The sequence below is a fragment of the Desarmillaria tabescens genome (genome assembly GCF_030435595.1).
Source record: "Desarmillaria tabescens strain CCBAS 213 chromosome Unknown EV420scaffold_150, whole genome shotgun sequence".
Lineage (NCBI taxonomy): Eukaryota > Fungi > Basidiomycota > Agaricomycetes > Agaricales > Physalacriaceae > Desarmillaria > Desarmillaria tabescens.
Window position 1 is genome coordinate 1 of NW_026848449.1, and position 23,476 is coordinate 23,476.

Genomic DNA, 23,476 nt, shown 5'->3' on the forward strand with positions numbered 1-23,476 from the left:
TGTCGAGACGACGGTGATTGCTGACCCTGCTGAGTGTGCGCGCAGGAGGAGGAGCGGCAGGCGGAGATACGTCGCGTGAAGGAGGAGCAGAGGCGCGTGAAGGAGCAGGAGGAAAGGGACCGGCGTGCGAGGATTGAGCGGGATATGCGCATGGGCACAGGCTAGGCGTCGCAAGAAAGAAGCTGAGGAGAGAGCCGAGGAGAAGAAGCGCGAGTTGGCGGAGAGGCGTATGAGGGAGAGGGAGGAGCGTTCGGAGGAGCATCGCCGTTTGGAACAGTGGCTTGCTGAGCAAGCAAGGATCAAGGAGGAAGAGCTTAGGAGAGAGGATGCTGAGAGGGCCAGGGAGCGGGCCGAACGCAATAAGAGGGTAGAACAGATGGCGGCCTGGGTCAAGCGGGATAAGACAGAAAGCATGCTCACCGGCTGGGCTACCATTCAGATCAACGACTCCCTTGTCTGGCGAGGAGGTACTACAAGTTTATCGGCGATACCATGTTTTTCTATCGCAGTCCCAAGGTAAGCCTATCACTTCATTTCTTCGGCTCGCCTTCTCATAAAACCAGGACATGAACCAAGTCCTTGATCAAATCCAACTCCGCGGAAAACTCAACGGACTCAAAGAGTGGAACGACGGCTACGAAGAACTCAAAGCTATACCCAACTCTTTTGCTATTGAATTCAAGGACCAACGTGGGCCGTGTGCGATGTTTTGTGATACCGAGGAAGAAAAGGTGTGTCTTGTCGTTCGCCTGCCTCCTGCTCCCTCGCTGACCGCCTGTCATAAGGATAAATTGTTAGGTGTTTTGCATTATACCGCTGGACTGTGATTGGAACATGCCCTCTTCGCGTCCTTTTACTATCTTTATACCACATGCCTATGCACTGTATATCATCATCCCTCTTTGGTATCTTACTTTGATCTCCACAACATACACGTACTTCTTGTACTAGTAACGCTCAAACTGTCTCGCCGTGAAGTTCTTTACGCGACCCTCGAGGATGTGAGGAATGTGAGGGCGGGATAAAATTAGATACGCTTGACTTGAATGCTTTTGTAATCCGAGTCGTATGTTCTCAAGATACGAGAGGTGGTTTGCCTAACAAATCCAAGCAAGCGCACAGGAGCAACAGTTTGAGAGCTACGAAGTAGATCATAGTATCATCATGTATTTTCTAAAACGAGGACCACTCAGAATAAGAACTTGAAGAAAACATGGCGTCCGAATTCCCAGAGTTATTGGACGCGTCGGGCGCTCACTCAGATAATAATCATAGAAACACCAAAGCAATTCAATTATAAAACATTTCGACAGCAACAAAAAGTAAAAAATTGTAATGAACATGAATTGTTAGGCCAAAGCAAAATATCCGAGGGAAAACATAGAAAAAGGAAAAGAAAGACGGCAACTAGAGACAGCAATCAACAAACTAGAGAATTTAAGCAACAGCAATAGTGGGGTGACGATAGGTAAAGAAAGAGTCGAGCCGAAAAAATATAGAAATGAGAATACACCACCTGAGAAATCTATTGGATATCTTCGATGGTTGTCGATGCGCAGATAGGAAGGGGAAGAGTACATGGACTGGTATTGCGTTCCGAGGATCCGGAGAATGTGAGAAATTTGTAGGAAGCTATCGCGGTCATGGACTAGATGTACGGGTCCGACCCAGCCTCAGTGTGTGGTGAATGATACTGATAACCAAAACTCTCGCCCGTCGCACCGCCGTCTGCCTGATGAGCATAGGGATTGTCCATGGAATAGCCTGGGTATTGGACGAAGTAATGGTCTGGGTTATAACCTTCGGCCTGAGTGACATCCGATTGAATACCTGGTGGGGTGCTACTGGCCAAAAGAGAGGGCGTGGGCGGAGGGGGTGGAATATTCCCTGCATTATCGGTAGGGCTAAATGCATGGCGGGGACTGGGGGAGAAAATGGGTGCGGCAGTGACCGGGGTGAGATTCGCGTCGCGAGAAAAGGTGTCGGTATTGGCATTGGAATTGACGAACGGCGTGAATGTACTGTTGACGATGTCGTTGGAAAAGTTGATCACGTCGACACCATGAAAGGCAACATTATTTCCCCGGGAATTGTCCAACACGTTCCACGGCTCCCCAATACGATATGCGTTATCGGCAACGATGTGATCGCAAAGCTGAGCTTCACACGTGCAACGTTGTGCAAGAGGCGTCTATAATGTATGCAGCGTGAATTCAAGTTACCGTGCACAGTAGGGAGGGGCATACCTTTTGAACATACGCGGCACATTGAGCTGGGGGATGATGATTCACGACCATCGAAACGTAGTCGACATGGGCGTGAATACCGTGTCCGCACTGGCCACAGATGTACTGGAAGATTGTGAGCACGGGAATATGGGTGAAGATGGACGAGAGCCTACCGGGTCTAACGGAAGCGACACGAACCATGGACACTGACATTGTTGGGTATTGTCAGTGATATGGATGCATCGTTCTCGAGACGGTAGGACTACAGAAGACATTAATGATTGAATGAGGGCTGCCATGGAAATCGAGGTTCATATCGGTACACTTATATAATGGACTAGAGGTAGATACAGCAGATGTTAAGAAGTGTGAATTGGGTTGTGTTTCTGAACGTGACCAGTGTTGACCGCGAAAATAGGCTGCCGATGCGCTTGGAAGTCGGCAGAACCACTTAGTGGACCACTATACTCTGCACAGCCACCCATAACAATCGTGGGTATCACTTGTGACGTAACGTCACTCGACCCTTGTCGCCGTTATCGATGACAAATTGCATCGATTATGGGTGGCTGTGCGGATTGCTCAGATCTGAAAGGGCGATCATGCCGGTGGCATATTCCTAACTTTGCAAGCAGTGTTTCTTGCCGCATCTACCTTGTCGACTATTATTTACATAAAGTGCAGCAAGATGAATCTCAATTTCCATTGCATCTTTGCATACCACCGGCACTCGTCCAATCAGCAATGTCTTCAGCAGTCCCTACCGTCTCGAGAACGATGCATCCATATCACTGATAACACCCAACAATGTCAGTGTCCATGGTTCGTCTCAATTCTGTTAGACCCGGTAGGCTCCCGTCCATCTTTGTCCATATTCCCGTTCTCATGTTCTTCCAGTACATCTGTGGCCAGTGCGGACACGGTATTCACGCCCATGTCGACTACGTTTCGATGGTCGTGAATCATTATCCCCCGACTCAGTGTGCTGCGTATGTCCAAAAGGTGCGTTGTTCTTCATTCCACACGATCCCTAGAACTCACGCTGTGTTGTCTATAGACGCCTCTTGCACAACGTTGCACATGTGAAGCTCAGCTTTGCGATCACGTCGCCATCAATAACCTGTTTCGTCATGCGGATCCGTCGAGCGTGTTGGACAATTTCGCGGGAAATAATGACACTTCTTATAGTGTCGACGCGATCAGCTTTTCCAACGACCTTCGTCAACAGTACATTCACGCCGTTCGTCAATTCCGATGCCAATACCGACACCTTTTCTCGCGACGCAAACCTCACCCCCGATCAATACTGCGCCTATTTTCTCCCCTGGCCCTTACAATGATGCAGGCAACATTCCACTCGCTCCATACATACCCTCTCCTTCGACCAGTCACACCCCATCCGGTATTCAATCGGATGTCGCTCAGGTCCAAGCTTATAGCTCAGACCATTACTTTGTTCAATACGCAGGCCATTTCATGGACCATCCCTATGCTCATCAGCCAGACGGTGGTGCGACGGGTGAGAATTTCGATCATCAGTATCGTTCCCCAAATGCGAATGGTGCGACACCTGAGGCCAGGTCGGGCTCGTACATCTAGTCCATGACCGTGATAGCTTCCTAGATGTTTCTTTCATTCTCTGGATCCTCGGCTCGCCCACTCCCAGTTCGCGTACTCATCCCCTTCCTATCTGGGCATCGACGCGCATCCATGACAACATCCAAAAAATCCCTCACAAGGTATATTTTCATTCTTATTTTCTTCCAACTCAGCCCTTCCTTCACCCATCGTCACCCCATCGTTGTACAAGTTCCCTAGTTTGTTGATTGCTGTCTCTAGTTGCTATCTTTCATTTCCTTCTCTATGTTTTCCATTGGATCTTTTGCTTCAGCTTACAATTCATGTCCATTACGATTTTTACTTTTGGTTGCTGTCGAAATGTTTTATAATCGAATTGCTTTGGAGTTTTTATATTATCATCTGAGTGTACGCCATGGAGCCAGCACGCCCGATCACTTTGGGATTCATGTGCCATGTTTTTTTCTTAATCTAAGTGGCCCTCGTCTTTGTATAATATATGATGAAACCGTGATAACTTCTTATCACCGTTCCCACAAATGGTGTAAGATATATGGCTGACGGAGAATTGATGAACGCGCTTATCAATATATCTTTGCTATTGAGAGTTATCCATACAAACGTCATGTATTCACAGCACTGGGACGAAGCGGATTAGGACCAACGGCGTGATCGGCAAGATCCACCGAACATGTACATCCCTGACTCGTGTACGTCTAGGTCCAAAAGTCAGCCCGCGAACGGACTTGAAGGAAAACAGCGCACCGTTTGGGAAAATGCTGCGTACCCTGTTGGCGGGCGGGAGTACACTTACAAGCATCGACACTTGTCAGCATGCGAGTGGATGTCATGGTTGCATGTAGCACTCGAACTACGATGGTGTGGTTAGGGAGGAGAGAAGGACTGGATGGGTGTTCTTACCTGGAGGTACAAGACCGCCGTGCAAGGAAGAGTGAAGCACGGGCACTAATAGCTTTGAGTATTAGTAACCCGGGTGCACTATCCTCTGTAATATGCAGTAGGCAACGTGAAGAGACTGGTACGACATTTGGAGGAGTGCTGGAGGTGGTACGCTTCTGGTGCTTTCGCGTGATTCACTGCCCAAGATAGCAAGCCGACTACCAAACCCAGACGACCCAGTCGAACGAGCTTCCAAATCTGGTCAGCCGTTCTCGTTCTCAACGAAATCGTTCGCAAAAGAAACCCGAGGAAAGAAAGAGAATGGCCCGAACGAGATGAAAATCCGCATTTCGAGTGTCGCGATGTATGTTCATCTTGATTCTTCCCTGCATCCTCGAGTTGTGGGAACGAATCTCTATAGAATCTGCGACAGGGGCATCGTAAGTCAGCCCCAAAAGGACAGGAAAGGATGGGACGCAGCAGTTCGATGTTAAACAATGAACACCAAACACTGTAATCAACACTCGGTTGGAATAGCGTGTTATAAGCGCAATACTAGAACAAAGCAATGAGTCGAAACGGAAATTTTGTTAGATGAGAATCATCAAACTAATGGCGAAAGATCTGCGGATACGAGGGAGAGCCGGATAAGCATCCATCCCCTCCGCCTCTCCAGCACACGTTCTCTCAGCCTTCGGATTATAGCCCCGAGAAACATCACCAGGATGGGAATCGGAGTGGGTATCTACCTTTATAGAGTTGAATACTGGGTTACGGCTTCAATACTGCGCTTGTTCGTCCTGCGGTAGGGAGAGAAACTGATAGTTGCAAGCGGTCTCGGATGCAATCGATGCAGTTGAGAGTTATACGCATAAGGACGGGAGGTGGTTGCCAACAAATTTTCTTCCTTTTCTACCCATGTGTCCTGAGAATGAACTTCGCAACTTCTTACATGAAAAAGTGATACACACCTCTGCATCCAACACTACTATGTAGCCTGCATTCAATTGGCTATCGCAGGTTTACAGGCCTTGCAGTCATCATCGGGGAGTATTTAGAGACTACGGGGAGATAGTAAGACTTCAGAATTGAGATGATCCGTGCCAGTCCATCGTGACTATTCTTCCCAGCACCACAAAAAATATGCAGCCCAATGGATGGTCGCGGATTATGGAAAAGGACAGCAGGTCAAAGAACCTGCGAAGGAAACGCATCGCATCATCAGAAAAACTCCATTGTGGGTCGTCTATTAGTCTCTCGTAGAAAGACGATACATACTGTTGCTTGATTAGCTGATTCGATTTGGCATAGTGCCGATTGCCTTGAATGGGGCGCCAGCACGTCGAGTCTGGTACATATGAGAGGAAAGAGAATCGTGGGAATTTCACTGTCGGTCCGTTTTCCGAACTCTTCGGTAATATCAGCCGTCATCTTCGAATGTCAATCCTGCTCAGCTCCCAGCCGCAGTTTCCATTACCTTGCCAGCAAGGTCTCCGCGATCCCAGTCATTTGCTAGTCGAAACTTGTGATAAGCAAATAAATGTTAACAACGAGCAGACTCTCGCAATCATTGAAGAGGGTCCTAGATATAGACTACTGCCGCCATCCTTGTACGACGGACTCTGCGAACGTGGTCGCCTGCCCGGAAATCGATGGAGTCGACGAGTATGTGGGAGAGAAGTATATGCCGATGGTACCGGTAAAGGGTGGAGTGCGAACTGGAGGGTATGTCCTCCGTTTTCAGATATGACGTTCAAGCTACTGACTCCCTACAAGTCCAGGATCCACGAAAAGGCTCAGTGTGAAGACCATGGTCGAGTCAAGAGGGTAATTTGAGGACGAGAATTATTGCGGGGGCAACGGTGGTGGACGGAGAGGTGTACGGGGATGCGGATGAAGACCGAAGAGTGGTAGGTCTTCTCACTTCTCGTGCGCACTAAGGAGTCCTCACCCTCCGCAGAGATCGGTGTTGGTCCCTCTCCTCCATGTCCTCATCCACTTGATATGGATGACGCGCCTAGGTTGTTGAGACGCTGATACGGACTGTACGCCAGGAAACTGGGATTTTGTTTCGAGACGACGGATCGTTATCCCGCGAACAAGGTCAGGCGTGAAGACGGGGTGAAGCAAGCATGAGAAAGATGGTGAAATGGAGGGTGACGTGGGAGGCTATTACGCCAGAAATTGTAAGTTCATACATTCACCATCTCTAGCTCAAGGACTCACCGGCACCCCTCTGTAGCGTCAGCTACACGACTTGTTCTTTGAGAGACGACCTCCACGGACGTATCGAACGAGTCGAAGCTTTTCCTTGGGGGAATTTTGGCTCGAGACGACGTATGGTCGTCCGGTGAGCAAGGTCTGGAACATGGCGGTAGGAGGAAGATAACGCGGGAGGGAGGATATGTGCACATGCGTGCACGGAGGGTAAGTCTACTCTTTTCTGTGTCCGGCTACGACCCTCTGACCTTCAATTTCAGTCCGGACTGGATGTATCTTGTACTGGTGGAGGATTCAAATAGAACTAAAGCTAGATTTGGATTCAGTAATGGTGTGTATATAATACAATGTTTTATTTTTGTATCTAGAGCGCGTAGCCAACCTGAAGCAAGTGCACGTACGCACAGCCATGTCACTCGACACCGCGCACCACGTCAACGCATCCCGCCTCCCTGCACGCCATCCCCTCTACTGCCCTGCCCTTGTCGCTGCTCGTGCTAATGGTCTGGATGGTAGCCCAGCCGGCGAGCATGCTTCCTGTTTTATCCCGCTTGACCCGGGCCGCCATCTGCTCTACCCTCTTGTTGCGCTCGGCCTGCTCCTTCGCCCTCTCAGCCTCCTCTCTCCTGAGTTCTTCTTCCTTGATCCTCGCCTGTTCCGCACGCCATTGCTCCAACCGGCGATGCTCTTCAAGACGCTTCTCCCTCTCCCTCACGCCCCTCACCGCCAACTCACGCTTCTTCTCCTCCTCGGCTCTCTCCTCGGCTTCCTTCTTGCGTCGCCTAGCTTCTGTGCTCATGCGCATATCCCGCTCAATCCTCGTACGGCGGTCTCTCTCCTCCTGCTCCTCCACGCGCCTCTGTTCCTCCTTCACCCGACGTATCCCCGTCCGCCGCTCCTCCTCCTCCCGCGCAGCCTCTGCTTCCTCCAGTTCCCGCTGTCTCCGCGCCACCAGTCTCCTGGGCGCACGCTCAGCAGGGTCAGCAATCACCGTCGTCTCTGCAGGGTTGCACTTTCCTGCAAGCGGTACTGGAACAATGGGACTCGGGGGACACTCGACCATGACTGACGATTCGTCGGATTCAGGCCAGGATTGGTCGTGGTCGTGGTGCGAGATGATGGCAAACTCGGATACGCTCCTCCATCGTTCGGGCATGTCCATGCGTGAGCGAGAGGCGACGCCGAGTGAGTAGCTGTGCATCGGCGGGGGATGGAATCTGTAGTTGGGTGGTGCGAGCAAGTTATCTTTGGGCGGCGTTGGGGGCGGGAGATCGTCGTCGATGCTGTGGTTGCCTTTCCTCCCTCCAGCACATGGTTCGCCATGTCAAGGCTGTGGACCCGGCCGTTCCTTATTGGGACCTGGCGCCGGTAACACCACCACCACCTCCAGGGTATCGTCCGCCATCTGGTCCTAGAAATACAGAGTCACAACAAGGAAAGAGTATTTTTTCAAAAAGAGGTAGTGTTATGCACGATGACAACCATTCATCTGGTGCAGATTCAAGAACCAAATTAATTGATGATTCGACAGCCGGGGAATTGCCGACGTACAATTGGGAGAAGAAGCTCTTGCGCTCTATCAGCCTGCCACGACATCTGCCTGTCTCTCTTCAACAACTCGATGCTCGTTCAAAGTGTGGTTACAGACAATAGGGTTTGTATTCCTCACATCCATGGAGAGGACCTGACTCTCTCATAGCTCACAGCTGATGCTGATTTCAAGTTATAGCACCGTTCGTCAAACATGACTCTTCGTTCGTCCTCGACTGCAAATTCCCACATACCCCAATCTTATCGACCACCCCTGATATACTTAGTACGGCTTGTCCAGGGACGTCTGCATAGAAATCGTCCCCTGGGCACAATCTCAGCTCAGGCATCACCCCTCTCCGATGGATTCCTCGACAGTCATCTTGAATAGGACGCTCCAAGTCGCTCTTCTGACTAAACCCATATCGTGGCCGTTGTTTTACAATGTACCCGAGCGTTCCTGGGTTCTCGATATTCCTCCCTACATGGATGCTTACTCGCTCCTCTGACTGGGTACTTCATAATTTGCTTACAAGTTAGACACGGTCCTTGTATCTATAGGAAGGATGTGTGCATCTCTGCCTCGCCTACATCCTTGGATTACACGCTGAGTTATATCTCTACTTCGAACGGTGACGGACTCTTAATATTTTGTCATATCTTATGGATGAAAACCTAGGCACAGTCTCAGCATGTGCATTCCGGGCGTCGACTCTGAATTTATGACTTTCTCCCGTCTTTTATGCAGAGGATGCTCGTTCTTCTCAACCGTACCGTTCGTCTTCTCTCCACCACCTTCCTCTGGCCCCACGATACCTATTCTACCTGATGCCTTCGTATCCACTAAATGGAAACTGTTACCTCACCTCGCTCGGAAGTACTATGCCATCGTTCGGGGCCTATACGGGCTGGTGTTATTAAACGACAGACGTCGTGCCATTATTCACCGCACCCGCGAAGCAGGGCTCACTGTAAAATTCCTCGCAAAGTCTTTGTCGGAGGATTAACTTGGACGTGCTGCATCCGATATAGCCTACGCTTCGGAACACGACACGCTTCTGACTATGGTCCCGAGATAATAAGTGCCTCGCATTGCTCGACTCTGCCACATCCATCCTCGCCTCTTCTGCTGGTCGGTCAATAGAACTCTCGAAATCCTGCGAGTCCCTCCTTCCTTGATACAGAGCGGAGACGAGAGCATAATCGTTCACTCGCGGAAAGGGCGTCGGCGTCGATTTTCCCATCTTTTACGCAGAGGATATTTTGTCATGGATTTCACGTCTTTTCCGGTCTGTACATGAGTCAACACATGCCTACTCTCGGCCTTCTCGGCCTTGACCTCGGCTTACTGGTATTTTCTCTCATTTTCTCTTACTTTCTCTTACTTTCTCCCTTTTTTCTTTACAATACTAGAATAATAATGACTCAATTCCTTACTAGTGGTATATAAGTATTGTACTTGCCATTGTATTAGAATCTCAAGCTAATTTTACTCATCTTCGAAGTCCACTTAATTGTGTGAACTAAGCATCTCTGATCGGTTACGCCAAGCGCTTGCCAATCAATTGCTTCCCGACTACGCCCAGCGCTTGTTAACACCCTTACGGATCCCTCTTGGTGGTTGGAACTCGGCTTTCGGACATCCTCGCTCACAACTCGGGTTTTACTTGAGTATTCATTACTTCGGGTATTAGCTCAAATTACCCTAATCCTTAACATATTTGCTCTTGCTCTTGCGACTGTACTGTTCGTCTCCTCCCTACGCTGGAACATCCATCACCACGATACCTATTCCAGTCCTATTTACTTGATACCTTCGTATCTGCTGAATGGAAACCGTCATCACACCTCTCTTGGAAGTACTATGCTATCTGGTTTTTTTAAACAAACGACGCATCCTGTCGATGGCAAAGTCATGTCGTTGTTTACTACAACTACAAGAACTCAAGGCTATACCCAACTCTTTTGCTATTGATTTCAAGGACCAGCGCGAGCCATGTACGATGTTCTGTGATATAGAGGAGGAAAAGGTTTGTCCTTCGTCGTCTGCCTCCTGCTCCCTCGCTGACTGTCTGGCATAAGGATAAATTGTTGGATGTCCTGCATTAAACCGCTGGACTGTGATTAGAGCATTGCCCTCTTCACGTCCTTTTAAGTACCATCTATATACCACATACCTATGCACTGTATATCATCTTTCCTCTCTTATCTTGCGCTAATCTCCACAACATATACGTAATTCTTGCGACTATCACAGTATCATCATGTATTATCTAAAATTAGGGCCACTCGGAATAAAAACTTGAAGAAAATGTGGCGCATGAATTCCCAGGTTTGTTGGACACATCAGGCGCTCACTCAGATAATAATCATATAAACACCAAAACAATTTGATTATAAAACATTTCGACAACGAACAAAAGTAAAAATCGTAATGGTCATGAATTGTAGGCCAAAGCAAAGGATCCGAGGGAAAACATAGAAAAGGAAAAGAAAGATAGCAACTAGAGACAGCAATCAACAAACTAGGGAATTTGTACAACAATGGGGTGACGATGGGTGAAGGAAGGGTCGAGCCGGAAGAAAATAAGAATAAGAAATACCACGCGAGCAATATATTGGATGCTGTTTTGGATGGTCGTCGATGCCCAGACAGGAAGAGGATGAGTACACGAACTAGGAGTGGGCACACCGAGGGTTAGGAGAATGGAAGAAAAAATTAGGAAGCTGTCGTAGTCATGGACTAGATATACGGGTCCGACCCAGCCTCAGGCGTCGCACCGTGCATCGTGTTTGGCGAATAGTAGTGATGCTCGAAACTCCCCCCCGTGGCACCGCCGTCTGGCTGATGAGCATAGGGATTGTTCATGAAATGGTCCGGGTATCGAACGAAGTAATGGTCTGAGTGATACCCTTGGGCCTGAGTGTCATCTGATTGAATACCGGATGGGGTGTTACTGGCCGAAGGAGAGGGCGAGGATGGAGCGAGTGGGATGTTGCCCGCATCATTGTAAGGGCGTGATGGATGGTGAGCACTGAGGGGGAAAGTAGGTGCAGCAGTGATCGGGGTGGGGTTCGCGTCGTGATAAAAGGTGTCGGTATCGGAATTGGCGGATGGTGTGAATGTATCGTTGACGGCATCGTTGAAAAAGTTGATCACGTCGAGACTATGAGAAGTGTCATTATTTCCCGCGAAATTGTCTAACACCTTCCAAGGCTCCGCATGACGAAACAGGTTATTGATAGCGACATGATCTGCAAGCCAAGTTTCACAAGTGCAACACTGTGTCAAAGGCGTCTATAGCGTATGCAGGGTGAGTTCAAGCTACCGTACACAATAAGGAGGAGCATACCTTTTGAACATACGCAGCGCACTGAGTCGGGGGATAATGATTCACGAACATGGAGAAATAGTCAACATGAATGTGAATGCCATGTCTGCACTGACTGCAGATGTACTAGAAGAACATGAGCAGGGGAATAAGTGAAGGTGAACAGGCGCCTACCGGGTCCAACAGAGGCGACGCGAACCATGGACACTGACATTGTTGGATGTTGTCAGTGACATGGATGCATCGTTTTCGGGACGGTAGGAGTGCCGGAGACATTGGATGAGTGCTGTTGTTGAAGCCTGAGGGAAACATGTGAGGATGACTCGGAGATAGCAACTGAGTCTCCTCAACTTGTGCTCCAAACTTGAGTCCTTTTAAGTACCCGAGTGGAAACGCTGTTCCAATATCGTCTGATACCAAGGCTAGAAAATTAAAGATTTTTCTGAGCGCTTAATTGAGTTAATCAAATAGGCGCGCACTAAAGTTAAGGGCAGAGTGGCCCTCAGCAAAGGGCAACTTCTTTGTCTTTTTTTAGACCACTTCCGGCAGCTTTATCTTTGATATGACATCTTGATTTTAGGCAACCCGGATCTTTCATGTCTTTATGATCTTGCTCTCATTGCCGACTCTTTCATTGTTCCCTTACCTGGATTTCTCTTAATGATGCTCTGAACGCTTGATTAAGGTGCTGCACCAATTATTTACTGATATACCGGTCGGGAATCCTATACCCTATACCTATGCACTATATATCGTCATCCCTCTTTCGTATCTGATCTTCACAACATACACGTAATTCCTCTAGCTCCTACAGTATAAACATGTATTATCTATGTTGGAATTATTGCAGTGGGAGGCTTGCAGTAGGTATAATACTAAATTATTTGCTACTAGAGCTCCTAATGAGCTCCTTATATACTACGAAAAGTATCTAGAATATTCTACCAAAGTAACTAAATATATCTAAGTATCGTGACAAATGAGTAAGCCGAAGCTTCGGGAATCTTCTGGCATAAGCTTGAAGTTGCAAATCCCAACACTCCCCCTCAACTTCAAGTTACTAAAATGCATAATCTTCTTCATCATCTTCATCAGCTACATTTGCTCTTGTTGGATCTTCTCCCCCTTGAGCAATATTTGGGCACTTGTTTCTGTAGTGGCCTTTCTGCCCACAACCGTAGCAAATGATATTAGCCGGATCGGGAGGTCGGCCCTTGATTGATCGCGCGGCTAACGCCATTTCAAATTCCGGTGAATTGAGTTTCCGGCGGCGCTCTTCATTTAGCAATCGACGAGTGACATAATCGAAGTCTGGACCTCGCGTCGGATCGCTGGGATCAGTATTGGCCTCGATGTAAGATTCGATGGCGGTAACGATGTTCTCGTAGGTAGGGGGTAAGGATGCCAATAGAATAGTCATCCTAAGTATGTCTACCAATGTAATTCCAATATCCTTGAGGGACTGGTCAAGTTCATTGAAATTATTGATGTGCTCCTGCACAGATGCTCCCTCTTCCATTCTGAGAGAAACAAAACTACGAAGAACGGTCATACGATTGGCCCATCCTGAGGATTCATAATATTCCTTCAGAATTTGCCACATTCGGGCAGGGTCCGTGGTCTTCCGGGTTAGCGGTAACACAGAATCAGACACATGCAGAATGATCTCGGCAGCGGCAAGCCTCGCGCGCTTGTCCCAGACAGTCTGTGTCCTTGTTCCACTTGCGGGGCGGGGTTCTGTACCTGAAACTATTCCCCACAAATCCTTCCGAATTAAGTGCATTTCCATGCGGTACTTCCATGTGAAGTAATTCTCTTCACTCAGGAGATCAAATCGGGTGCTACTCCGGTCTTCCATAACTGGAGGTATCAAAGTGGTATGTAACGAGAGTATGTAATGTGCCTGAAAAGGCGAGTATACGGTGCCTAAAAAGGACTTCGGGAATGGGGTGCTAACCTAGAAAGGGTTTACAGCGACTAATACAATGATTTCACCTACGTAGAAACGATTTACGGCGGCGTAGAAACGACTTTTAACAACTTCGTCTACCTAGAGAGGATTTACGACGGCCTAGAAAGGACTTCGAGCACCAACCTAGAGAGGATTTACAGTGGCCTAGAGAGGACTTTTAATTACACCTGCCTAAAGAGGACTGATGGTGATTGACGTGTGGCTAGAAAGCCGGCTCGGGTGGTCCGAAAGAGAATGCGTGTGGAAGATGAGACTTCTACTGGAGCTCGGGGCCCATAACCTGTTGGAATTATTGCAGTGGGAGGCTTGCAGTAGGTATAATACTAAATTATTTGCTACTAGAGCTCCTAATGAGCTCCTTATATACTACGAAAAGTATCTAGAATATTCTACCAAAGTAACTAAATATATCTAAGTATCGTGACAAATGAGTAAGCCGAAGCTTCGGGAATCTTCTGGCATAAGCTTGAAGTTGCAAATCCCAACAATCTAAAATTAGGGCCACTCGGAGTAAGAACTTGAAGAAAACATGGCGCATGAATTCCCAGAATTATTGGACGCGTCAGACGCTCACTCAGATAATAATCATATAAACACCAAAGCAATTTGATTATAAAACGTTTCAAACAGCAACCTTGAAAAGTAAAAATCGTAATACTAAGTAGATGCAGATGTCAATAAGCGTGTCAGATATACCTAATTGGGCAGAAGCGTGGGACTATCGTAACGCTGATTCAACGTCCATGGTTGCCGGAATGACCCCCGACAGCCACTCGGCAACCATGGACGTTGAATCAGCGTTACGATAGTCCCACGCTTCTGCCCAATTAGGTATATCTGACACGCTTATTGACATCTGCATCTACTTAGTCCATCATATAAAGTGTACCAATATGAACCTCGATTTCCATCGCAAATCTCGTCGAATCACCAATGTCTTCAGCACTCTTACCATCCCGAGCACAATGCATCCATATCACTGACAACGTCCAGCGCTGTCAGTGTTCATGCTTTGTGCCGACCCTGCTAGAACCTCATTCATCTGCGTTCATACCCGCGTTCTCACTTTCTCCTAGAACATCTGCGGTCAGTGTGCACACGGTATTCACGCCCATGTCGACTACGTTTCGATGGTCGTGAATCATTATCCCCCGACTCAATGCGCCGCTTATGTCCAAAAGGTATGCTCCTCCCTACTGTGCATGGTAGCTTGAATTCATGCCGCATACATTATAGACACCTCTTGTCCAGCGTTGCACGTGTGAAGCTCAGCTTTGCGATCACGCCGTTGCCGATAACCCGTATCGTATTGCGGAGCCGTGGAATGTGTTGGACAATTTCCCGGGAAATAATGAAGCTTCTCATAGTGTCGACGCGATCGGCCTTTCCAACGACGTCGTCAACAGTACACTTACACCGTTCGTCAATTCCTATACCGACCCCTTTTCTCACGACGCGAACCTCACCCCGATCACTGCCCCGCCTACTTTCTCCCCCAGTCCCCGTCATGCGTTTAGCCCTTACAATGCGGGCAATATCCCAGTCGTCCCATACATGACCTCTCCTTTGGCCAGTCACACCCCATCCGGTATTCAATCGGATGTCGCCCAGGTCCAAGGTTATAGCCCAGACCATTACTTCATTCAATACCCAGGCCATTCCATGGACAATCCCTATGCTCATCAGCCAGAGGGTGGTGCGACAGGCGAGAGTTTCGAGTATCAGTATTATTCGCCAAATGCGATGTACGGTGCGACGCCTGATGCTAGATCGGGCCCGGACACTTAATCCATGACCACGACGGCGTCTCAAACTTCCAGATCCTCGCGCACCCATTCTGAATCTATCTACTCATCCCCTTGCTAACTTCTATCTAGCTGTCGACGACTACCTGCACACGCAATATATTCTCATTTCTATTTTCTCTCGACTTGATTCTTCCTTTACCAATCGTTATCGCAATGCTGTTTACATTCCTGCGTTCATTGATTGCTATCTTTAGTCGCTACATTTCATTTCCTTCTCGCCAAATCTTTCAGGATTATCAATTTGTTTGCTTTGGCCTACGATTCCCATTACATTTTTTACTTCTGGTTACTATCTTTAACATTTTATAATCGAATTGCTTTTTGTTTGTGTCACCATCTGAGGGCTATAGGGTCGGCTCCGATGAGTCTGGGATTCAAACGCCAGTTTCTTCTTGATCCCGGTGGCTCTCGCCCTCATTTTAGATAATATATGATGAAACCGTGATACCTACCCATCATCGTTCCCGTAAAATGGACTCCGGTAGTCGGCTTGCTTGTGCAGTGAATCGATGAATGCGCTTATCAATCATAATGGCACCCAAGTGCTCTTCTATTAATAGTTCTCCATATAAGCGCCATGTAGGTTCGCAGCACTGGGGCGATACGGATTTGGACCAACAATAAGATGTATCGAACACGTACATCCCTCACTCGTATACGTCTATCCAGAAGTCAAACGCGAATGGACTCGGAAGAAAACAGAAACAGAAGCATACCGCTTGGGCAAATGATGCACACCCTGTTGGCAGGCAGGAGCACACGACTATTGACACTTTATCGGCGTGTGAGTGGACGTCGTGGTTGCATGTGGCACACTCGAACTATGATAGTATAGTTAGGGAGGGGGGATAAAGAGCTTGATGGGTGTTCTTACCTGGAGGTACAAGACCGCCGCGCAGGGAGGAGCGAAGCACGGACACTGACAGCGTTGGGTATCACTGACCTGGGTGTACTGTCCTCTGTAATGGAGTAACTGGTATGCCATTTGGAGGAAGCCGGCGTATTATATACTGCTGGGGAATTGGCTGTCCAAGAAGTAAGTGAGATTTCAGACGACCTCATCGCGCGAATACTTAATCCGGCTCATACTCAATCCACTGAGTTCCTGCCTTCCGAGTTCTTCACAGTATATGAGTTCTGAACTTTCATCCGGGTAGGAGATGAGCGAGCCATCCTGTGTGGAGCGGGGTTTCGGATTGCACAAATTGAGTAGCGTCTGGAGATTTGAAAACCTGAAAGCTAGGTGCCTGATGAACTTCTACCTATCAGCTTCCAGGGAACGTCGATCATCGAGCCATCATCAAAGTAGGGGTTACGTGTGCTTAACCATCACAGGCGGGCGGCTTTGTTCAACCTTTTGGGATCTAACATCAGTCGAAATAAATAGCAGTACAAGGATAGAAACGCACAGGATATGGTGTTCCACGCCCGAATGCGATTCGTCTGCGCCTGTTTGTGATCCACGGTCTATGTAATACTAGCCGGGAATCCTCATAGCGAGGAGAACGAAGTCATGCAGAGGTTTGTATTATCGAGCGAAGGAAACACGGAAGTCCAAATTGTATTTCACGAGAACGACCTTGACAAGCAAGAAACGTTCCGCATTGAATGTACGGTCGGGATCATGAAGATCACATTAGATACAATTGGCATTCTGAAGCGAATGGGCGACAAGATAATTAGATACAGTCCGCGTGAAATCTATGGAAATGTCAGAAGGTATCAAACGAGGGTCGGAAGACACCACACCTTCGATGATCCACGTGCCCAAGACATTCTGTGCTCTTGTGGTCTTGCCCGTGCAGGATGGCAGACGATGTCCACTGAAGTGCAGATCGTTTTCCGCCATGAGACCGAGTAAGGAGTGTCCTGATGGCACCGTTAAGCTTTCGCGACAAGAGCTTGTAAACGTCCCCAGCCTTGAACAGGTGTAAATATAGACTACAGCACGGTGAGGTCCTCTGCAGAACCCACTGAGCGAGGGCGGGTAAAGGCGAGCAAGTGACGTGCCATGTCGCGCAATGGGAGAATCGAGATGCATGGGACGACAATAGGATTAGCACCTAGTAGTGTAACATGAGAAGGGTACCTTGAGAATGCTGTTGCGTTGCCCTGTAATGGAGATGGAGGCTAATGCATTAGCGCGGATGGCAGCGGAGAGTGATACTGAAGGATACCGGCAAAGCACCAAGAGAGGCTGGCAAGGGGAAATGACTGCCCCAGTTAGATTATTTGCGGTCGCACGGTTCATATATAACTATATTGAGTTTGAATGTGTGTCGCGCATAATTGACACCTAAATAGGCGTGTCAGTCTGTTTATAAGTCGTTGATGCTCGGCGACCTGACCTTCTTCCCGCCCGCACGCTCGTGTACTTCTAGATGGCGCCCGATAACCTCTCCCTGCATCTTCGGGTCGTTTCGGCGGTGGCGCTCAACGCCGATACGCAGGCGGCTAGTTCGCGGGGTGATGAGGGAACGAATATGAAGATTATCGTGGAGGCGGTCATTGTTGACGCATCATGAGACAGTGGGTGATAGTCTCTCCCTGCATCTTCGGTGTTGTTCGGGGTGTTCCGCGTGTCCGTCAGCGCTGATACGCAAGCTTTGAGGGAACAGATATGAAGGTCGTGGTGCTAACAGGCATTGTTGACGCATCGTGAGAGTAGGGAGAAGGGTAACGCGTAACGTCGCATGCAGGAAAGGCGACCTCATTCGAGGGCTTCGCTGATCCGCTATGTCTGGTACCAATACTGATAATAGCCAGTATGTAACAGACGCTGGATTGCTCCTATGTAAAATGGAGCATGGGTATCCGCGGACCGCTGGTATCCGGAAGCACTTTGCCGGGTCACCTGATATCTAATGTCGGGTCAATTTGAATTAGTCAATACGATCCGCTCTCACAGTCTGCCGAGCCTTCGTACCATTTCTCTCAACTTTGCCACCTCTATGAGGCTTCCTAGAGACAGATAGCACTGCACCCCTCGGATCACTGATCTTTTCCATACATATGAGGCCATGAAATGGCACTGCCCTCTTCGCTGTCACGTTCAAACCCTGTACGCGGTCGTGTTTTCAGCGGGAATACCACCCAAAGCAAAGTGCACCCAGGTCATTGACAACATCCTGTGCTGGCAGTGTCCATGTTCGTGTCGACCTACTAGATCCTGTAGGTTTTCATTCGCCTTCAGTGTCGCGGTCCCATTCTCTCGGAACATCTGCAGTCGGTACGGACATGATGTCGATTACGTATTGGTTGCGGGCCATTACTCGCCGACTCAATGTGCAGCGTGTGTACAAAAGGTATGCTCCCGCTGCGCACAGTCGCTTGTGCTCATGCAGCCGACGTTACTTATAGACGCATCTGACAATGTTGTACGTGTAGAACTTGGCTTTGCCCTCACAGATCACCGGTCATGTCGCTATCGACAACCCACATGTTTCTGCAGAGCTTTGGATCATTTTCCAGACAACAGTGTTCTTTCTTCCGATATCTACGCGACCTGCCGTGCAAACGACGCCTTGAGCAATCCATTCACCCCGTACTTGATGATCTTTTCGTCTAGAAATTCCAACGCTATCACCTTATCTCATGACGCGAACCTCGTCCAATCACTGCCGCGCCTATTTGGCCCCCCGGTCCCCGCGTGTATTAGACCCTTCTGGTGATGCGGGCATCACTCAACTTACTCCCGTTCATGACCTCCTTCGGCCAGTAGCACCCAATCGGGTATTTCATCAGAGATGAATTAGAAGCTTAGACGATTACTCTGTCCAATACCTGGGCGATTTCGTGGACAATCCCTACGCCTGTCAGCCAGACGGCGGCGCAACCGACGATATTTTCGAGTATCATATTGTCCCCTAGATATGATGTACGGTGCGACGACCGAGGCCAGGTCGGACCGGTACACTCAGTCCAGCGTTTGCTTTCATTTCCGATTCTTCGGCGCACCCACTCCAAGTCATCTACCCATCCGCCTGCTATGTTTTGTTAAGACCATCCGATAAATTCTATGCGTAGCGTATTCTCATTCCCATCTCTCCCGGCTCGATTCTTCCTGTGCCAGTCAGTATACCGATCCTGGTTCAATCCCTCAGTTTGTTGATTCTGTCTCCAGTCGAGACATTTCATTTCCTTCTTCTCAGCCTGTTCTCCTGTCCCAGTTATGGAGTTTAGGGAATCGATGGACTTGGTGGACTATGGAATGAATTGTTTCAATATCCATGGCAAGGATATTGAGAAAGCTGATGGGGAGTTTTAGTTGTCTTGACCGTCGAGGATTCGTGTGCGGTTCGATCTACAATATTTTTTTACCGCCCGTGATGGCAGGTGTTGGTGTTGTAGCCCAGAAGTAGGAGCTATACGCAGATGTGGGATGGGAACATGCAGGTGATTCCCACTGTGTCAAACCTTTATTTTTGGATGTTTATGCTATTTTAGATGTAGCCCCTCAAGTATAGGAGCCATGTTTAACAGTACCTCCACGGAAGTATATATACTTCCATGGTGGCATGGATCCTATTCCCTACCTCTGCCATGATTGCGCTAATCTTTGTCCTCATGCTTCCCCTCTCCCTGGCTTTGGCCGCTACTCAACCACCAAATTGTTTCCCTGCGATAGGATTCAACATGCCTGCGACACCACCATCCACGACAGACGACTGGTGGTGCGACATGAACACAGAATACGCATTCGTTGGATTCAGCTATGAGGTTACGGCTTGTGTGTCGGTGCCTCTCGTCATATAACGTTCTCTGCTAATATCGTTTGCAGGTCAAGACTTGAACCAGCTTCAAACTGAGTTCACGGACATTCGACAAAGGTTCAATGGTCGCTATGTCCGCATGTATGGGGCTTGCGATAGGGATGGGTTCTAGTACGAGAATTTCCTGCTCTTTTTGTCCGAGACGCACTAATTTGACGCGTAGCGACGATGTTATAACTGCAGCCTGGGGAGCTGGCCTAGGTGTACACGCTCTTATCTGGGTACGTATACTTGCCTGATATCTATATATAAGCTTACGCATGCCTACCAGTTCGGATTTGACGGTGACAACATTTGGGAAGCTCGTCGTGACACTCTCTTTGCAACGCTACACGCGAATCCCAAGGCCAAGTTCGTCACGCGAGCGGTCCAGTTTGGCTCGGAGCCCCTCTATGATAATGTTCTTTCAGAGGAGGATCTCGCTGCTCAGGTGTTGGCTGCCAAAAACAATCTATCGAGCTTGGGTATACCTGTTACTGTCTCGGACATGGCGTGAGTTGCTCGAATTTTCTGCTCTTTATAAACCTCGTCTCATTAAAAAGCTTGTATATCTAGGTACGGATATCAGGTCCGAGCGATGCCATATTCATTTTGATCACCACTAACTTCTTCTAGGAACGCGGCGGCGCGAAGGACGTTCTTAACGCCATTGATTTAATTGATGCACACATGCTGCCTTTCTTTTCCCAGCAAGCTTCGACTGGTAAGTCTGATTGACGTGTTTTGATCACTTCTCACGCATCATTCTCTAGCGAGCGCGTCCTGGCCTATCGTTCTGAACGACTTGAACTGGTAAGTTTTGAGATTTTTCATAGAGAAATCCAGGTCTTATGCTGAATAGGTTCGTTAATAATGGTGAAGGAAAGAAAATCTACCTGTCCGAGGTCAGTCTCGGTTCCTTGGCCATTTACCACGGTCACTGATCCGTTTCTTTACGATTTCCAGAACGGCTGGCCATCGGTCACGTCCGAAGGTGTACAACCTAACAGCCCTAATGCAGTAGCTGATGTTCAAAATGAATTGGTCAGTTCAGTTCTGCTGCCCATATACAAATTGTTTCTCATGTTCACGTCCCAGGATTATTATAAGCTTCTCGATTCGATGTGCTCTTACTTCAAAGCAGTTCAGGGTGGTGGCGTCGGATGGTTCGCGCACATCTATTCTGATGCACAAGAACCGGGATATGGCATTTATGATGACAACGGAAATGTCAAATTTGATTTTAGTCCTGCTACGTCTTGTTAGATTCTGTGTTTGTGATTGGACACTTCCGTTCTTGTTGTATCAATAGTTTCTTATCATCTGTATTTATATTTTATCGAATCTCCCTCGGTTTCTAGATACTGTAACGTTTATAAGAACCAGAACTGCACATCAATAAGAGGAGAGCGTACACTTGTCATCGAACCCAGGTTTCTTATTGGCGAGGAACAACATTGACTTACTTGAACTCCAGCCTGAATCAAACTCTCTTAGTACTACGCTCAATTCGTCTACAGATCGTTTTGCAACGAAGCAGAGAATTGACTCAATACGACGAGAGCGCGCAGGACAGGAACTTCTATCCTTCCAATCTCGTCTTTGGAAAATAGTGCACACCCATAATCTTTTCTTCATCCGCCCGACAGATGGCCTCTATGATAATCCATGCTCGATAGCTTTTCTGAGCTATTTTTGTATCACATATATACACCCGGAGGTATCTAGATCCAATCTAAGATTGTGCCCAGGAACAACCAGGAACCATCTACGGAAGCAAATCCACTCGAAAAGGCATTCACCGCTTGGCATTTTCAAATTCGCTGCGAACGAAAAGAAGCCTAAAGAAGCACGGGCCATGACTTGTTTAGCTTCTCGGATCTCGAACTGGACCAGTTCTTCCATTGATTTGCCTGATTTGTGTTCTTGATGTTAGTATCGCTTCTTCTGACCACCCTACCAAGGACTTACTGAGGGGAAGATGGTCGCGGTGGAGAGACGATTGTCTGCATCACATCCAGACCCTCATATGCTTTTGCATTACCGCAAATGGAGAATACTCAGGTTGCCTCCCGAATCCTTCCAGACGCATATGAAGACCGACGAGTCAACATGACTAAGTCCAGCCAAAGGACTCAAAGACATCGAGTCTCCAATATTTGAGGTCTATGGCAGGACCACAGCCATATCTATATTTATCATGAAGCTCTCGTCAACCTGACACGACGACATGATAAAAATCAGTGCATTGATATTAAAAAAGGACAAGAGGTAGCTATCTGTAGTTATTAGAGTTGTGTTTGAGTGTTTTGAACACTTGGCTTTCACCACACCGAGTACTGTTTGTTTACTTCTAGTACCGTACATCGGATTGCTTGCTAATCATGAAGATCCCAGACTTTGAATTACTCGGACTCATATATATGTCGTCTATGGATCAATCTTCAGTCATTATGTTTCATTTTTTTTGCCTTCTTTGTTGTATTTCCACCAATTTTGTCAAGATTGACTTTGGCTCATGATCCATGTCTGTTACATTTATAATTTAAATTTTGTTCTTGCATTACTACTTGTTGCGATCAATAAATAATCCAAGTAGCCTTCATAGCGATCATATCGTGATAAGTTACTATCACGCTTCCGTAACATAGACCAAAGCGACAGAATTAATTTAACAACGGATGTCCGTAGAAGGAATCTGGGGGTGCTAAAGAAATGATGCGAGGACCGACCATGTTCGCAAGGAGACATCTCGTCGTGAGGTAGATGTATTTCTGTCCCTATTTGTTGGGATCAGGCGTCCTTCCTGAAATCAGTAGGTGGTACAGTCTGAGCTGATGTGCCATTGGGCGTTCTGCCAAAAAACTACACTGATCTGTGGCAGTGTTGTCCATGAAAGCGCGTCAATCGCTTATTTAGGACAAGTCAGGGACGAGCAACTGATACGCGATCGAGTTTTGGATCCTGGACCGTTTTGGACCATTTCACGGACAGTAACGGCCCTTCTTATGCATTCAGCCTGCTGTACAGCGAATTGATGGGCGCGCTTGTTCCATGGCGCTTATGTATTTCTCTGATCCTCCATATGTCAATCCCGAAAACGACAGAGATGGAAAACAACAGTTCAAAGCGATATGTGAGTACAGATATTGTAGAC

General features: G+C 48.0%; 8 protein-coding genes across 8 annotated transcripts; 4 read left to right on the forward strand and 4 right to left on the reverse strand.

Annotated features, from left to right (window-relative positions):
- Positions 1-78: 78 nt before the first annotated feature.
- EV420DRAFT_1593176 (uncharacterized protein) lies at positions 79-1,233 on the forward strand (the record flags this gene model as incomplete). Its single annotated transcript, XM_060474950.1, is given in 3 exon segments — positions 79-454; positions 564-777; positions 786-1,233. Coding segments are annotated over 2 exon segments (439 nt in total), but the record flags the coding sequence as incomplete, so codon positions are not given.
- Positions 1,234-2,709, reverse strand: EV420DRAFT_1770602 (uncharacterized protein). The gene is made up of 3 exons (XM_060481077.1): positions 2,402-2,709; positions 2,247-2,351; positions 1,234-2,191 (listed from the first exon to the last, which is right to left on the reverse strand). The coding sequence occupies exons 1-3, from the start codon at positions 2,525-2,527 to the stop codon at positions 1,649-1,651; spliced, it is 774 nt and encodes a 257-aa protein (XP_060321959.1). The 5' UTR covers positions 2,528-2,709; the 3' UTR covers positions 1,234-1,648.
- Positions 2,710-2,815: 106 nt separating this feature from the next.
- EV420DRAFT_320575 (uncharacterized protein) lies at positions 2,816-3,963 on the forward strand. Its single transcript, XM_060481709.1, has 3 exons — positions 2,816-3,075; positions 3,126-3,230; positions 3,286-3,963. The coding sequence occupies exons 1-3, from the start codon at positions 2,917-2,919 to the stop codon at positions 3,832-3,834; spliced, it is 813 nt and encodes a 270-aa protein (XP_060321960.1). The 5' UTR covers positions 2,816-2,916; the 3' UTR covers positions 3,835-3,963.
- A 622-nt stretch (positions 3,964-4,585) lies between these two features.
- EV420DRAFT_320547 (uncharacterized protein) lies at positions 4,586-5,576 on the reverse strand. The gene is made up of 4 exons (XM_060481708.1): positions 5,317-5,576; positions 4,934-5,261; positions 4,728-4,882; positions 4,586-4,677 (listed from the first exon to the last, which is right to left on the reverse strand). Exons 1-3 carry the CDS (start codon positions 5,422-5,424, stop codon positions 4,806-4,808), a joined length of 513 nt encoding a protein of 170 aa, XP_060321961.1. The 5' UTR covers positions 5,425-5,576; the 3' UTR covers positions 4,586-4,677; positions 4,728-4,805.
- A 1,762-nt stretch (positions 5,577-7,338) lies between these two features.
- EV420DRAFT_1678195 (uncharacterized protein) lies at positions 7,339-9,156 on the reverse strand (the record flags this gene model as incomplete). The annotated part of the gene is made up of 5 exons (XM_060479177.1): positions 7,339-8,228; positions 8,265-8,337; positions 8,478-8,543; positions 8,711-8,937; positions 9,132-9,156. The coding sequence occupies 5 exons, from the start codon at positions 9,154-9,156 to the stop codon at positions 7,339-7,341; spliced, it is 1,281 nt and encodes a 426-aa protein (XP_060321962.1).
- Positions 9,157-11,148: 1,992 nt separating this feature from the next.
- Positions 11,149-11,913, reverse strand: EV420DRAFT_1754052 (uncharacterized protein). Its single transcript, XM_060480474.1, has 2 exons — positions 11,810-11,913; positions 11,149-11,754 (listed from the first exon to the last, which is right to left on the reverse strand). The coding sequence occupies exons 1-2, from the start codon at positions 11,858-11,860 to the stop codon at positions 11,200-11,202; spliced, it is 606 nt and encodes a 201-aa protein (XP_060321963.1). The 5' UTR covers positions 11,861-11,913; the 3' UTR covers positions 11,149-11,199.
- Positions 11,914-14,890: 2,977 nt separating this feature from the next.
- On the forward strand, positions 14,891-15,548 carry EV420DRAFT_1653185 (uncharacterized protein; the record flags this gene model as incomplete). The annotated part of the gene is made up of 2 exons (XM_060478718.1): positions 14,891-14,941; positions 14,997-15,548. The coding sequence occupies 2 exons, from the start codon at positions 14,891-14,893 to the stop codon at positions 15,546-15,548; spliced, it is 603 nt and encodes a 200-aa protein (XP_060321964.1).
- Positions 15,549-20,203: 4,655 nt separating this feature from the next.
- EV420DRAFT_1281762 (glycoside hydrolase superfamily) lies at positions 20,204-21,585 on the forward strand (the record flags this gene model as incomplete). The annotated part of the gene is made up of 10 exons (XM_060468284.1): positions 20,204-20,297; positions 20,349-20,451; positions 20,504-20,561; positions 20,612-20,832; positions 20,896-20,908; positions 20,956-21,043; positions 21,093-21,132; positions 21,182-21,224; positions 21,286-21,363; positions 21,418-21,585. The coding sequence occupies 10 exons, from the start codon at positions 20,204-20,206 to the stop codon at positions 21,583-21,585; spliced, it is 906 nt and encodes a 301-aa protein (XP_060321965.1).
- Positions 21,586-23,476: the final 1,891 nt, after the last annotated feature.

Coding starts and splice junctions, on each gene's coding strand:
- EV420DRAFT_1770602 (XM_060481077.1), bottom strand. CDS start 2,527: ATGGCAGCCCTCATTCAATCATTAATGTCTTCTGTAGTCCTACCGTCT. Junction 2,352..2,401: donor TGTCGCTTCCGTTAGACCCG/GTAGGCTCTCGT, acceptor ACAATCTTCCAG/TACATCTGTGGCCAGTGCGG. Junction 2,192..2,246: donor GTGCCGCGTATGTTCAAAAG/GTATGCCCCTCC, acceptor CATACATTATAG/ACGCCTCTTGCACAACGTTG.
- EV420DRAFT_320575 (XM_060481709.1), top strand. CDS start 2,917: ATGAATCTCAATTTCCATTGCATCTTTGCATACCACCGGCACTCGTCC. Junction 3,076..3,125: donor TCTCAATTCTGTTAGACCCG/GTAGGCTCCCGT, acceptor ATGTTCTTCCAG/TACATCTGTGGCCAGTGCGG. Junction 3,231..3,285: donor GTGCTGCGTATGTCCAAAAG/GTGCGTTGTTCT, acceptor TGTTGTCTATAG/ACGCCTCTTGCACAACGTTG.
- EV420DRAFT_320547 (XM_060481708.1), bottom strand. CDS start 5,424: ATGTTTCTCGGGGCTATAATCCGAAGGCTGAGAGAACGTGTGCTGGAG. Junction 5,262..5,316: donor CCGCAGATCTTTCGCCATTA/GTTTGATGATTC, acceptor GCTTTGTTCTAG/TATTGCGCTTATAACACGCT. Junction 4,883..4,933: donor CGTTCGACTGGGTCGTCTGG/GTTTGGTAGTCG, acceptor CGAAAGCACCAG/AAGCGTACCACCTCCAGCAC.
- EV420DRAFT_1754052 (XM_060480474.1), bottom strand. CDS start 11,860: ATGTTCGTGAATCATTATCCCCCGACTCAGTGCGCTGCGTATGTTCAA. Junction 11,755..11,809: donor GCGCTGCGTATGTTCAAAAG/GTATGCTCCTCC, acceptor CATACGCTATAG/ACGCCTTTGACACAGTGTTG.